The 14,956-nt window shown below is 34.6% G+C and overlaps 1 protein-coding gene across 1 annotated transcript; it reads left to right on the top strand.

Annotated features, from left to right (window-relative positions):
• The first annotated feature begins 2,516 nt into the window (after positions 1 to 2,516).
• On the top strand, positions 2,517 to 14,635 carry LOC136814099 (uncharacterized). Its single transcript, XM_067070602.1, has 3 exons — positions 2,517 to 2,622; positions 10,529 to 10,888; positions 12,955 to 14,635. Exons 1-3 carry the CDS (start codon positions 2,551 to 2,553, stop codon positions 14,542 to 14,544), a joined length of 2,022 nt encoding a protein of 673 aa, XP_066926703.1. The 5' UTR covers positions 2,517 to 2,550; the 3' UTR covers positions 14,545 to 14,635.
• The last annotated feature ends 321 nt before the right edge of the window (positions 14,636 to 14,956 follow it).

The raw sequence follows: 14,956 nt of genomic DNA on the forward strand, positions 1-14,956 counted from the left end.
GTCGATACCTCCCTTCCTCCTCTCTCTCTTCCGTGAATACTCCAATCCTCTGTGTGTTTATAATTTTTATGTCCTTGATACCCAGTTGTAATCCAAGGATTCTGTACTTGATAAATTTCTCGTCGTAGATTTTCGTTGTATTCTCGGGATCCTCCAGATGTTCTTTGATTCCATGGAAAATTAGGTTACATGCTGTGGATCGTTGTTTGCCGACTGTTTCACATCGAGTTATTTTCTCCACCTTATTTGATTTTCGATTCATCTGTTTGGATACAGCTTCAGCATAACTAACATCTTTCGCCTCTTGCTTCTTTTCGATTAAGATGTTCTCGATCTTTGTTTCTATCTTTTTCTCGAGTATGCTCATCTTTGTTTCCAGGCTTTCTTTGATTTCTTTTGTAAGAAAGTTCACATCATTTGATTTCAATTGGGAAATTTCTTCATTTTGTACTTTCATGATGTTTTCACATGCTTTAATTTCCTTTTGAAGTCCTTCGATTTTGGTGTTTTTGCATGTTTCAACTCGTTCAATCAGCTCTGGCGAGATCTTAACGCAACTTTGGCATTGAAAACTTCGAGATTTAAACGTTAAGCAAATCTGTATTTGGTAGATTGGTAGCTCAGAACAATCATAATGAACATCTCGGTGGCACTTCCTGCAGGTCAGAGTGTCTTTTGGTGTTGTTCCTTCTCTAATAATGCATTTTTCTGGGGTGCAAACCTCATTTTTAAGCGGCAATTCTTGGTCATTTTCATCGATTTTTTCCTCCATTTTCCTTGTGAGATTTGCCAGCTTAAAAAAAGACGTCTTGATGCGAAAAAGTATTTGACGTAATATATTTTTCTTATGTTTTATTGTCAATGATGACAGTGCCGTTATTAATTTTGTTAGATCTGACATATTGATGTTTGTAAGTGCACTTTATAGGTGATTGATCTGCACCGGAACTCCAGAGCTGTGTTAAGAATCACTTGCTACGAAAGCACTGGAAGAGCTCCGGAACTTTCCGGAGATAAAAATAGTGTTTTTTTAACTGCTCTGGAAAACTCTGGAAGTTTCTCCGGAGCGTCGGGAGGGTCCTGCCTGACATTGCTAATGCGTTAACCCCCTCTTTCTAGAAGAACCTCCCACTTTTTGAAAACTTACCCTTTTCTGCAAAAAATTATCTTACCCCTTCCCCCATTCTGTGATTTTCAGGACATCTATCTAACGACCCTGCCTATGCCCCGGACAGTCCGAGGCAAATGTCTGGGGTCTGAAAAAAATAACTTTTTCCCCGGACCTACTTCCGGGGCTCCAATTTTTGCGCCATAAATTTACCCCAGACGTATATTAGAAAATTAGAAAAAAGCCCGCGCGGTCAGCGATTCTATAAAAAGCAACCGCGCGGGCTGTCTGGGGCGTCCGGGGTAGTCTCTCAAAAACAAATAATACGGACCCCGAGCATGCATCAAAAAAACCCCGGACTGTCCGGGGCATAGGCAGGGTCGTTCTATCTATGGTATCTATGATATATGCGAACATCGATGCGACTTTATTATATGTGTCCAGACGATATCTCAATCGAACGGAATCGACAATCGAACCAGTCGAACCAAATTGAACGCAATCGACCGATTGAAATTCGAATATTACTGCAATTTTCAGATTCGATTGATATTCGATTGCGTTCGATTGATGTTCGATTGCATTCGATTGCGTTCGATCGTCAATTCATTGACCCCCGGATTGTTCATTGCATAATTTCTACGGGAAATCGAAAGCAATTTCATTCAGCTTGTAATGTTTGAGAGCTTGGATGTTGGCAAGCTGCAAGAATAAAGCCAGACGATCTCAATCGAACGAAATCAACGATCGAACCAGTCGAACAACAAATGAACCAATCGAATATTACCTGCAGAATTTTGACGTTCGATTGAGATTCGATTGCGTTTGACAATCGAATTTCAATCGGTCGATTGCGTTCGATTTGGTTCGACTTGTTCGATCGTCGATTCCGTTCGATTGAGATCGTCTGGATGCTGGATGTGTTCAAAACAACAACGGTGGTAAAAGTCAGGTGAGGTGCACCATTGGGATGTCAAATAAAAAAAATATACCTACTGTCTTGAAAAGAAGGATGCAATATGTTGGCTGATAAAAACCACGGTTGAGGTCTGTTGAGCCCTTTTTCTTGAGAGAATATGAGGCAGCTGAGCTGAGCTCTCCAAATAAAACTTTATGCGGACCACGAGTACAAACCTCTTTATCTGGATACGGGTGTAACAACATTCGAAATCTTTATTGACCATCATTCAGACTTGTCTTGATTTACCAGGGCTTTTAAACAATCTCTCTCCAGATTGTTTTTAATAAACGAAGCAAGAAAAAACCCTTGCTATCAAACAAACTATAATTGATTTTACACACAGGGGTTTGCACGAGCACTTGGCTCGTACCCTTTTGTATCGCTATATTGTTAAATCAAAAGCGGGACCGATTAAAATGTTATATTGATTTCGTTTTTCGTTGAAGTAAGTCGTTTGCTGAGCGACAAATTAAAACCGAAAATGAAAGGGACTGGATCGAGAAATGAGGATCCAGAAATCGAAGAGATTCTTGAAAGCAAATTAGACGATCAGGTAAAAATTAATTATTTTTACTTGGGGTAATTAAAAAAAGTTGTTAAATTTAGTTTTTGGTTGATTTAATTTTTTCTACACACCATATCATCAGGCGATTAAAAAAACCCCAATCTTTTTATCGGCAATAAAAAACGACTTAAGTTATTTGTCGGCTTTAGCTCTTTCGAAAATAGCGGTGACCTTTGAAGTTCGACAACTCAATAGTTCTTTTTTGAAATGTTTTAAATATCTGATAACTTATCGCTATTTTCACTTCGCTAACAAATTTGAGCCTGTTTTTTTTAATTGAAAGGCCGACGCTTCTTTCTCTTTCTATCATCTACGGGATATTTTTCCTTTATTCAGAGCGCTATTTTTATTCTTCCCTTTTCGCTTTTTTTCTGAAAGCTTTGACGGAAGAAGCATAAAAATTCTAAAAAATCATCCCGTTTTTTTGGTCGTATCTATCAACATTGGCACGATATTTTTTTATTTAAAGTTGAGTTAGTCTTTGACGGTTATCTTTGATAATAAAGTACGAATTTAGATGCGAATTTACGGAGCTAGCTGTATGTAAGTTTATTTGCTTTTATGGTTCAAACCTGTTGTGTATGAATACACGTTTTTCTTTATTAGAACACCTAAAATTTGGCTGAGCCTGGATGTCGGGCTGGATGTGCTTATTTTTTTGGCAGTTTTCAGCCTAAAATGTTCTTAAATGCGTTTTTAATTTTTCAAGCTACTCTAAGTCGACAATATCATGCAAAATAAAGAGTTCAGTTACAACTGCTTGAAAAGAGGAAACAATTGTATTTTCTTCTCATTTTTTTCCAAACTGAGGCTGGGTATGTTCTTACGATGTTCTTAATTTTTCGACGAATTTCAGCCTCAATGTTCTTATAAACTGGGTTCTAATAAAAAATAAAACGTGTAAAGGTATTTTAACTTCTATTTGAACTTTGTAATGAACTATAAAATAGAACCAGCTTTTAGCATGCATAATCCACGCAGGGAACGGCAGTTAGCTGTACCAGAGTACAGCCTCAATATCATTGGTAAAATTCCTTGATTTTCCCTTGCTTGCCATACTTGATATTGGATGAAAGTTTTTGTTGACAAATTAACTCCGAATGAAGTATTCCAGCTAAATTATTTGTAATCACAGATGATGGTCAATGACCATGCCAGTGAGCTGTCGTTTTCTATATGTCATAAGTTTTTAAAAGTTGCCCTGTGCCTCGTGTACCAGAGGCCACATTTATTCTATATGTGATACTCACGGTAATTAGCTTGCAATTCAATTATTCTTTTTTATATGATACAAGTATCTGAGCTTTCTTTTAAATACAACCTTTGATCATAAATAAAATTTAGAATCTTTATTTCGATAGAAGATTTTACATATTCAAAAGTTTTGATACAAAATATCTTGAAATACAAAAATTTATACGCTGTGATGATGTTGACAGCTACTTTTCTCTTATCCTGAATAAGGAGCAATGGAGTAGAATTTAGAATTTAGGTCAGTGTTTTTTACACTTTTGGCAAAAACGTAAAAACTAATTTTCGTCAAAAACGGTTTTTCAGTCTAAAATCACGATTCTTGAGTATTTTGGGATGAAAACTTCCAATAAGTTGCGAATTATCATTTCAAATCTGTTGAAATTTTTTCCTCAAGCAATACTGGATGAGATATTCCAAAAAATCAGATTTTGTGTTTTTCTCATTTGAAATTGTTATATACAAATTTCAAAGTTCTAAATACGATTTCCTTACACCTTCATCCCTCAATTTCGAAGAATACAAGCGAAGAGCACTTTTTTATTGCTTATTCCGTCACAAAAGTTAGTTAAAGCTAAACATAAATTTTTAAGGTTTTATAAAATGATTTTGAGTTCTATAACATCTAAACTTGGTGGAAAATTGTACAAGGTTACCCTAGAAAGTTTTTAGAATGATATTCCAACCCTTACAGAGTCAATAAGTATTTGAAATTCCATTTAACTTGTACTATATGGAAGCAAAATTATTTAACCATATTGATTATCGAACAAAGAAAGAATTTTTAGCATGAACTCATAATACATATGAAGATAAAGTTAACGAATTTTAACAATGAACGCTAATGAAATAATCTAAAAGAGCTTAGAAGGATTAATATTCCAACAAGAAATATCAGAAAACCTAACCATAGTAGCCTCTTTGAGATTTTTCGGACTATTACTTATTTGAAATGATGCTGATGAATTCTTCGAGGCTAGCACTTACTGGAATTCGAGCATTCTGGAGTGCTCGATTAGATTAAATATTTAAAAATACATTATAAGTCGAAGTCTACCAATCACCCAAGCAATGTAACATTTCGAATTCCAACAAAAAAAAAATATTTTCTGGCATTTTTCAAAAGTTTCATGGAATAAATAATCTTTGCACGCTCTAAACTACAAATACTTTCGATGAAAAGTTTCTTTGTCATAAAATGAAACATGAGATTCAAAGCTCAGATTATGGCTAATAACTTGACATGAACGTAAAGATGCTTCTGGGTAATTAATTTCGTATTTTTTAACACAAGAACTAGTTAGGAATATATCAATCTTAGAAGGCTCTCTATCACAAGTAACGCTTTATCAAGTGATTATCTAACCTTCTCTTCGAAAGGATTTGATGAAAACATTCGAATGAAGCAAGTCATTTAGGATGAATCATTCCATCCGTGACATCCGTGAGTTTTTGTAAATTTGGAATATGTCATTCTAGAGAGCTCCAAATGAATTTATAGCTTACCCTACGGATAAAGCAGGCTTTTTACTATCAGGAGATGTAAAATTATTCTTTACAAAAAGATACTTCTGAAATGACACCTTTTCTACCAAACTAATAAAAAAGGAGTACCATGATAAGGGGTTATGCAAAAAGTGAAATATGGAATCCCTGCATGCTCCATTTCCAACAAAATGTTAACTTTTCAATGCTAGGGATGCTTTGAGATTGAACAAATGCTTGCTTGAACATAATTTCTCAAATATTGCCCAATAAAATTTTGAGTGAAGTTAGTGATTTATCCAACGAAAAAGTGGAATAACTCCTCCAGAATTGCTCTAAATGGAAAGATTCTTCCTTTTATGGATTGCGAACGCTTAAAGGCTTCTGCCTGTCAAATTTTAGCCCAAAAGCTTAAAAACTCAATGAGCTATTGCCGATGGAATATTTCTTCCATTTCCCAATGGAATAAATTTATGATTAACTGCTCCAAACTTTGAAAGATCGTTACTTTTAGTACAATAACGCTATATAGTTCATTTAAAAAAGAATGGAATCTTCAATCTTTTCTCTCTCCAATAGAACCACTAAATTTGATAATAAACGAAAACTTGCTCTCTAAAATTTGGTTTCAAAAAAGTGCCCAAATTTTCACGTTTTTGCCAAAAGTGTAAAAAACACTGACTTAGAAGGATGATTTAGATCCTCGAACCTTAGAAATTTACAAAAGGTACAAAAGTACAAACTCCTGTGAATTATTAAAGTGACAGCGCATATATCTTTTGCAGCGCCAGCAAAAGATTGAGCTAATTACGCTCCATGAAAATTTAATTTGGAAAGAAAGAAAAGCTAATTTTAGCCGAAATTTAATGATTTTAATTTCAGCGGTGTTTATCTTGTGGGTATGAGCTAAAACTTCAGACTTTTGATTTATTACTATCCTTTTGATTTCGTTACAAAAAAACTGCAGAAGAACAAATAAAGAAACTATTACAAATAGCACCGCTCAATTTTTATCACAAATGCAATTTTTCTTGTTGATTGCGGTTTTTTTAGTGGCGACGGGATCAACACTTTAGTGCAACAAAAATTTAGCGGCGGGGCGGTTTTCTTTATTTTTTATATAATCTGCTTCTTATTTATTTGTTTTGATAACGGTGCGTAAAACTTGAAAGGATTCCGCATAGCGTATTGAAAATATCGGATAATTCTAGTGATATAACACTCTTTAGTAGCTCGTCTGTTAAGGATGTATTAAGTTAATTTGCGCGCTCGTCTCGTTGATAAATTCTTGGCGGCGTTATATTTTGTAAAAGTCACACGACTCCGAATTAGATTAACACTATACTTGGAAGGTATCCTGACCGCGTAAGATTATCTGAAAAGCCAAGAGATCAAGAGATTAATCACAGGAAGGGTAGATTAGATGGGATTTGCTGACAAAATGTTTGATAAAATATATCTCGTTGAGCTTTCTTTATTTCCACATCTCTTTTTTACTACAGTAGTACTTCCCAATTAGCGGTCAATCCGAGAATCAGACGAAAACAAAATAAAGTCCCTTTTTAAGATAATGCTTTCTTACACTTGTGTTTCCCAAACAATTTTAAACTAAGAAACAACTTATTCATTTGCCGCTTGTAGGTACAGTTGAGTCTCTTTAATTCGAACCTCTATTACTCGAATGTCTCCTTAACTCGAACAAATTTCCCAGCCCCTTCAGTTAACAATGCTTTATAAGCCTTACTCCATATCTCGAAATTTTCTAAGCTTGAACCAATTTCAGTTCCCTGTGCGTGTTCGAGTTATAGAGGCTCCACTGTGGGATGAAATGAGGATGAAAAACGCTCTTTCGCATTTTTTCAGTTATGCGTAAAAATACCAAGCGTAGCGATTTAATGTCATAGAGTTATGAGCTTTTCATTATAATGCCACTTTTGCGGTTCAAGTATGTCTATATACATTGCGGTTTGGGTTTCCTTAAGAGGGAGCGGCGCTATTGATCAGCGCGATTGACATGTTGGAGCTCACATAATACGCTATAAAAGTCGGTTAACATGATACAGGATTTAAGGAACATTTTTTTTCATTATATGCGAAAATTTGGAATAAAAGGAGATAACTTCCGGGGAAAAATTTTCGCATCCTTTATTTAAGCTTTTGTTTTCCTATATGACATATTATACAAAAGCAAAGTCTTAACATCTTAACACACAAGGCGGTGTTTTAAAGAGGTATTAAGCTCTTATGACTCAACTTTTTCCCGGTTATACGATATTGATGTAATACTGCTACAGTTATGAATTACCGTGGAGTCTACATTATAAATCATTTCCCCTTTAAAGCTTGTAAAAATGACTGACTATTTTGGAAAAAGTTTGTGAACGTTGTTAATATTTCCATGAAATTTAATGAGGCGTGACATTGGGCTTAAAGCTTTTGATTGAAAGCCCCGATAATGAGCACTAAAAAAAAATTACATCTAAAAAATTAGCATGCTTATTGAACATCTTAGTGTCACATACCCGGTGAGAAAAATATGGCTAAATTGCCCCTAAATGAGAAAATTCTTACTTGGTCACCCGATGCAGAGGTATCTTAGATAATTACCTTCTTATGGCACCATGTTATAATTGATCACTTGTTTAGGGCTACTTTATGAAAAATACGAAGGTACTGTGTTTCTGTTTTTCAATATATAGAGTACAAGTTTTTTTGACTTCAAAGAAAGGTAATAAAAGTTCAAAATGGGCTTGCGCTAATCAGTTTTGAAAAAGCGGTATCCCTTTTTCTTAAAAGCTCTTGTAATGTTGTAGAATGTTTTGTTATTTCGAAATAAATCGAGCCGGTAGATTCTTTCAGATTCAAACCTCAAAAACTAAAATATTTATATCGAGACATGATAGAAAATATTTTCTCTTTGAAAAAAAAAATTGTAGCTATCGATCTACTTTTCTTTTAGCCGCACATATCATTTTTTCTGTTGTCGCTACTTTTCCTAAGAATTATTTTTTCATTAGTAATTTTTTCATAGCCGCTCTTACATCAAAGAAGGTGAAGCTCATTTCTAATCTTAGAAGATTTTGTTTAATATGTAATATCCATCTTTCCTCGTTCCTATGAAGCGATTTTGGTCTTTAAAGTAGGTGAGTGTTGCCGCCATATTCCTCCTTCCCACTCTACCATCAACATTTTGTCTCGCGACCTGCGAGGCTCTTTGCGGTCCCAGTCAAGGACTCTTGTATTCATATTTTTATTAGCAAGGCTTCTATCAATTTTGTTTCACTTAGCATTGAACATTTCCTGTCATTTTTGGAATGAGTGTGTCAGGTTTGTGGAAAGAAGGCGAAATCCCTATTTCAGTGCCTCTGTGGAACCCTTCAGTCAGTTGTGATGGTACAATGGAGATGTTAAAGGCGTTAAATGCCAATGGAGATGGAAGATTGCCTATTTTTGATAAGTTTAACACGAGTGGCAATTTTAAATTCTATTTTTACAACTCAATATATAATTCAGTTGTGATTCTTGAAATCAGGGTCTTGTCCATTAGTTAAGGGATCTCCGGCGATGATTGTTTTAGGCGATTTTCAAGTGATTTGGCAAGGCTGAAAAGATGTTCTATTAAACCACGCCATCTAAGAGCCAGTTCAATCGTGCATGTTTCTAGCAAAGATAATTTATGACAAATGTCTTTGAAACTGTATTTTAAGTAAATAATTTTTGAATATTTGAAATATAAAAACATCACGTAAATCGAACATGATTTTTAAACATTTCAAGGAAAATTTTAATAACATCGGTTTCTCAAAAATACTAAAAACCTTTGATATCTTTGATCGATTTTCTTGTCAATAGTTCCTGATCTGGTTAGGAATGATAAAAGTGAAAAACAAATTTATAAAGAGAAGTGACATCCATTTGAAAAAATTGACACATGTAAGGGCGTTCTTCTCTATAAAAATAGCGTGAAATAAGCGGTTTCTTGGATTCAAAGGTATACACCTACCATGTTTCCTTCTCAACTTTACCGCATCCTATTGAATTGATGTTAAAAAAATAACAAAAAACATTTCTGTAGAATGCCCATAGTAAGAAGGCAAACCGTTTAAGATTATTAACAGCAAGACATTAAAAAATTGTTTTCGGCATTTTTGATATAAAAGAGACTCTTACGCGCCGACCGAGCGCAATTTTGTATGATTTTTCATTTCAAAAAAGAGAACTGAATAGCGAATATCCTATTTTTTATATAACCCCATTTTTTGAAGTCTTTGATCTCAATATGGATTGTTTGAAATCAAAATATCATAAAACTTCCTATTTCCCGGTCAATTCTCTTCTTAGCTAGTTTCAAATATCGCGGGAGGAAGCTTTATTACGGAACAAACTCTGAATAAGAGGCGCTGGGTGTTTGATAAAGACTATGTAAGCGTAAGCTAAGTGAAATTTAGTCTAAAATTATACCAAGATATATATTTATTAAAACTTTGACAATTTACATCCGACATTATTTTTTGAAGTAAAAACGATGTAGATCTGAGAAACAGGGAGGTTGATAGGATTGATTGATGAAAATTATGTCATCGGTTGATGACAATTACGGAAAAACTTTCAAAGTGGTGTGGCTGATAAACCATCAAATTTCTCGGTCCGTTATTAATGTCGGATATATATCCGGAGTATTTATTGCTCATGAAATTAATTCTTCCGGTTTTAGAAGATTAATTTCGGAAAAGAAAGCGCCTTTCAACAATCAATCTACTAATTTGGTCTTTTGTTGATGGTGGATGATTAGGTTGAAAGCTAAATTATAATGTGTTTGGAGGGGTGATTTTCAGACTGTAGGACAATAGTTTTTTCGTACTCACAAATCGGGGAAATAATTCACACGGGATGATAATAATCGGGGAAAACTGTGAGCTTTAGTTTAAAAATATGATAAGTGAACGTAGTGCAAGTGTAAGGCGAATGTTAGTTACAGGCGTGATAGGTGATTATTTCTATGGTCTAGCTGATTTTTAGCCTAAGGTTGTGCAAAGTCGTTAATTTCAACAAGGCAAAATTGATGGGAAAACATTAAGATCAAACCTTTTCAGTAACCAACATAAACTACACTAACAAAGACAAGGTCTTATAAAGATTATTTTTCCTTTATTTTCAGTCAGGGGAACGGTACTACAAAATCCAGTGGAAAACATCTTGGTTATCAGAAGAATCTTTGAAACAATATCAACAACAAATTGAAGAGTTTTGGAGTAAACAACTTCAACACAGTGAAGTAGATATTCAACAAATTCAACCAATAGAGCAACAATCTAAACTTGATTCACAACAAATTGACCTAAACTCTCTACGTATTGAATTGAATAACAATCAAATTGAGCAGCAACCAAACAAATCATCAAAAGTTGAATTTAATGAGCATCAAATTGATTTGCAAGATCAACAAATTGAATATCATTCACCACAAAGTGAAATTGATGATCAACAAACTGACGAAGAAGACGAAATAAATGTTGAGGTAAATTAACTTCAAACCTAAATTCGCGATTAAATTTGAACTTTGAAAGTGTAGGCTTTAGTACGCATTTTAAAAATAGCTTCAAAGGAAGGAGACTACAACTCACCAGTGTAAAGCTTGGGCCATTTTAACACCCCTGTCTCACAACCCCGTTTAAACTTCTTCTCAGAGCTAGATTCTCAGAGTGAGATGAAAATTCCTGTCGAAGAAAATTATTCTCGAAGGTCAAAAGATCCAATGGGGATAGTTCTTCAATTTAATTTCAAAATCAAATGGGGATAAAAACAAAGACAATATCCAAGTGGAGTATTTTTCCCACCGGGGACATAATTTTGGCCAAATTTCCCAGTGTGGCGTGGATCCCACTGGGTTTCTAACACAGGAGTGTATTTTGTAAACACTTTGAGAGGAAGATTATCATTGCTTGAAGGTGAGATACATGAAGTTCGGATTAATCAGATACAGTATTCGAACCCAGTCGGCACACAACTTTGTTTCAACGTTGTTTCAACGTTTATCTAACGTTCACAACGTCCATATAACGTTAGATTGACATTTAAACAACGTTGTGTGTCAGCTGGGAAGCTAAACAGAGAATCAAGATTTCGCAAGAGTTTGTCGAATTTTAGTTGTTTGGTGTTTATACATTTTTGCTAATAAATCTTTGAGGTATATCTTCAAAGTACAATCAGTAATTAGATGATATAACTTGCTTGCTAATTGAGTTATCGCATTATCCCTTTTACAAAGATAGCGCAAGTCAAAGTTAAGTGTAAAATGACGTCAAATGAAGGGATTCGGGGGAGGGGATTCACTTCAAACTGCTAAATATTTGATCCTTATTTTTATCTAGGCGGTAGTTCTCTTTGTTGTCAACTATAGACCGCCGAAAAAATCGAGAAGAGATGAAAAAAGAGATTTTTCGAAATTAAGTGAGATGTTTTGAAGGATTTTTTATTTTTAAAGCGGATAAATCATGCTGTTCACAATAGGTCCATTTTTTTGAAAAGAAAGGCTGGGAAAGAAGGAAAGACTCCTCTCCACTTTTGTTCTTCTGAAAAAGAGATAAAAAGCAGAACAAAACAAAGAAATATCAAAGGAAGAATCAGTAAATCTTGGTATGGATAATTTATAAGAAAGAATAAGAAAGTATAGATATCAAAAAAGAAACATCAAGAGTTTTATCGCATCTGTTATCTGCTCCGTTCTTTTCTCTTTGTATACATGACACACAGAATAAGAATCAAGAAAAAAAAAAGAATTTTAGTGTTTATAATATGGTAGTGTTTGAAGTTCACCGTAATTCACTCAAAGTTTACCGTTAATTCTTTTGAAGTTGACCGCTTTTATCGCTATTCAACTCAAAGCCCCTATCAAGATGATTTTTTTTTTTCAAAGTCGCGCGCGCATGACAACAGGGATTTTCACTTTTCTTTTATTTCTATATACTCCAAGAGAGAAAATAGAAAGGGGAAAGCTTTTTAAACATACTGAGACACAGTTCGAGACAAGAAGTAGATAGTTGGTGTTTTCAAGGCTGAATATATGCGAACGATCGTTTAAGGTAAAGGTTTTCTGTGCTTTTTGTTTTTGTTGTAGCGCGTTTTTCATAAAGCCGGGATTTTAGAATTGGGATAACGTGAAATTAAAAGCAGTCTTACATAAACTATCAATCAATCAATAAAATGCCTACTCTTCGCACCATTGAGTTTGGTAAAAGAAGAGACCGCCCGGTAGATTCCTTTGATGCCGGCAATTCACTTACATTTTTAAACATCAAGTTCTTTATAGTTTGAATATAGTGCAATGTTAACTCTCTCTCTTTTTTTATTGTTGACATTTTTCATGCGGGGCGACTTGGAGAATTATCAGGGTAGGCGGTGTTTTTCTTGATTCTTTTACAAGTAAGTTGAGATTAACTGTAATTAGATGGAACTTCCTATTTTCGCTTCTCTATCTAACCAAGTCTTTTATGTAAAACAAAAATTCCGACATTTTTTTTTTGTTTTTACTTTTTTTCTTTTAATTCTTTTCTTTAAAACTTTGTCTTGTTACTTTACACACAGGTTGTTGATGGCTTAGATGTTGATTGTCTATCATTGACAAAGGATATCAATAAGGTTGATGACATTGAACTTTCACCAGATACCACATTAACACAAATCGAAAGCGAAGGAGACGACAGCTCTGAAGAAGGAATAACAAGTGAAGACGAAAGTGATTTTGAAGAGATGACGTCATCAGGAGGTGTTGCTTATAACAACGACCAACAGTCTCCAAACAAACGAAAATGTTCTTGGAATTTGGAAGATATTGTTTTGAAATTGAAACGATCTAAGAAACCAAGTAGTTTGCCACAATCTCCACTTCCACCAGAAGATATTAAGCACGAAGAGGATGATTACGTATTGTCACCAGTCTTTCCACGAGAAATGAATGACTCAGAGAAAAGTTTCTTGAGCGAGAAATCAATCTTTTTAACACAGTTGGAACAAAAAGATAATATAAGTTTGATGCAAAACATTCGTGAAGAGCGTAAAATTTTGGACCTGAATGAGACAAGTAATGATGGTAGCTTGAGTAGCGGAGCGAGCGCAGATGAACGCGACGAACCAGAACAGAAACCTGAACGATCAGCTTCTAAGAAAGCTGATGACTTGATTCGAGGTGACTTTCAACTAGCTAAACTTTTGGAGGAAGAAAAACTTCTTGGCAGTGAAGGGGATAAAATTGATGAAACCAAATGTAATAAATGCAACAAACGGTTTTACAGACGCTCACAACTGATCCGTCATCTTTCAAACCACGTGGTTCACGAATGCCTACAATGCAGTGCGGTGTTCTATTGTGTTAAGAAATACAAAAAGCACATGAATACACATGAGACATACCCGTGTGACTTTTGCAATGAAGAATTTTACGATGCATCAGCTTGGTACAAGCATAGAGCCAAACACACCATGATGGAGTGCTCATGTTGTGATATGATATTCTATAACAAAACAGCATTGGCTAAACATAAATTTGAACATTCCGAATATATTTGTCCACTTTGTCGTTTCGCCAGTGAGAATCTTCACCATTGGATTTCACACCGTAATTACCACGGCCGATGCTCACTTCTTCAACCTATCATCGCTTGTCGAGAATGTAAACTGACTTTTGGATCTCAAGAAGTTTTTTTGAAGCACAAATGCTCAAAACCACCAAAATCAATCACTTTAAATAAACCACTTCAACCCAAAATCTTAACACCTAAAAACTTGCCACCTAAAATGTTGACACCAAACATTTTAACTCCTAAAACATCACTTCCACCGTTATCGAGTACTAAAATACCCAAATCCATACCAATGTCGGTGCACTCTCAACATAGTCGGATTTCGAAACCTTACGATCGGCGCCCAACCATTCCGCCCACTAAATCGTTCTTTAAAGACCATTTATCAAGAGACAAACGATTTATGCCGATGACGAAAAACAGTAAAATTTCTAGACCAGAATCGTTTTATTTTCCAAGTCAAAAGGCCCCGGTCAGACATTACTCTTATACGTATCCAAGCAAGCCTTTAAAACCTTATAAAAGAGCTGTAATGAACAAGAAAGATATCAAAGACTTGATTGGCATTGATCAAACCTTAGCTTGTTCATCTTAAAAATAACGACTTCAAGGAATTCTTATTTTTCTTTTTTAACTTTTCGAAAATTGTAAATAGCTCTTCAGTAAATTACTTCATGATCAAAATTCTCTTTTGCTCAATTTTAAAAACATTGTTGTTTTTCTTTAACTTTACTTTTGGAATGGCAAAATTTCAAAGAAAAATTCTCTTTCCTTTTCTTATAACGAGTACTAAATTCATAGTTTTTTGATTGATAAGAACTTGAAGTAAATCAATCGTGTGTGGCATACACAATTAACTTCTAAATAGGTGATTGCTAATTATCTATGAGGATAGAAATAATTAGATTATTCTCATATTAATTTTGAATTAGCGATTACACGTTTTTTTATAAGAAGATCCATAAATTTTGAAGCATTCCGATGTTCTTAACTTTTTGTGTTTAGAG

The sequence above is a fragment of the Clytia hemisphaerica genome, unplaced genomic scaffold (assembly GCF_902728285.1).
Source record: "Clytia hemisphaerica strain Z4C2 unplaced genomic scaffold, Clytia hemisphaerica genome assembly, whole genome shotgun sequence".
Lineage (NCBI taxonomy): Eukaryota > Metazoa > Cnidaria > Hydrozoa > Leptothecata > Clytiidae > Clytia > Clytia hemisphaerica.

What these genes read in the sequence shown, in the direction of transcription:
- LOC136814099 (XM_067070602.1), top strand. Translation starts at nt 2,551, where the DNA reads ATGAAAGGGACTGGATCGAGAAATGAGGATCCAGAAATCGAAGAGATT. An exon ending in AAAGCAAATTAGACGATCAG is followed by an intron (nt 2,623 to 10,528) that starts GTAAAAATTAAT and finishes CTTTATTTTCAG; the next exon opens with TCAGGGGAACGGTACTACAA. An exon ending in AAGACGAAATAAATGTTGAG is followed by an intron (nt 10,889 to 12,954) that starts GTAAATTAACTT and finishes CTTTACACACAG; the next exon opens with GTTGTTGATGGCTTAGATGT.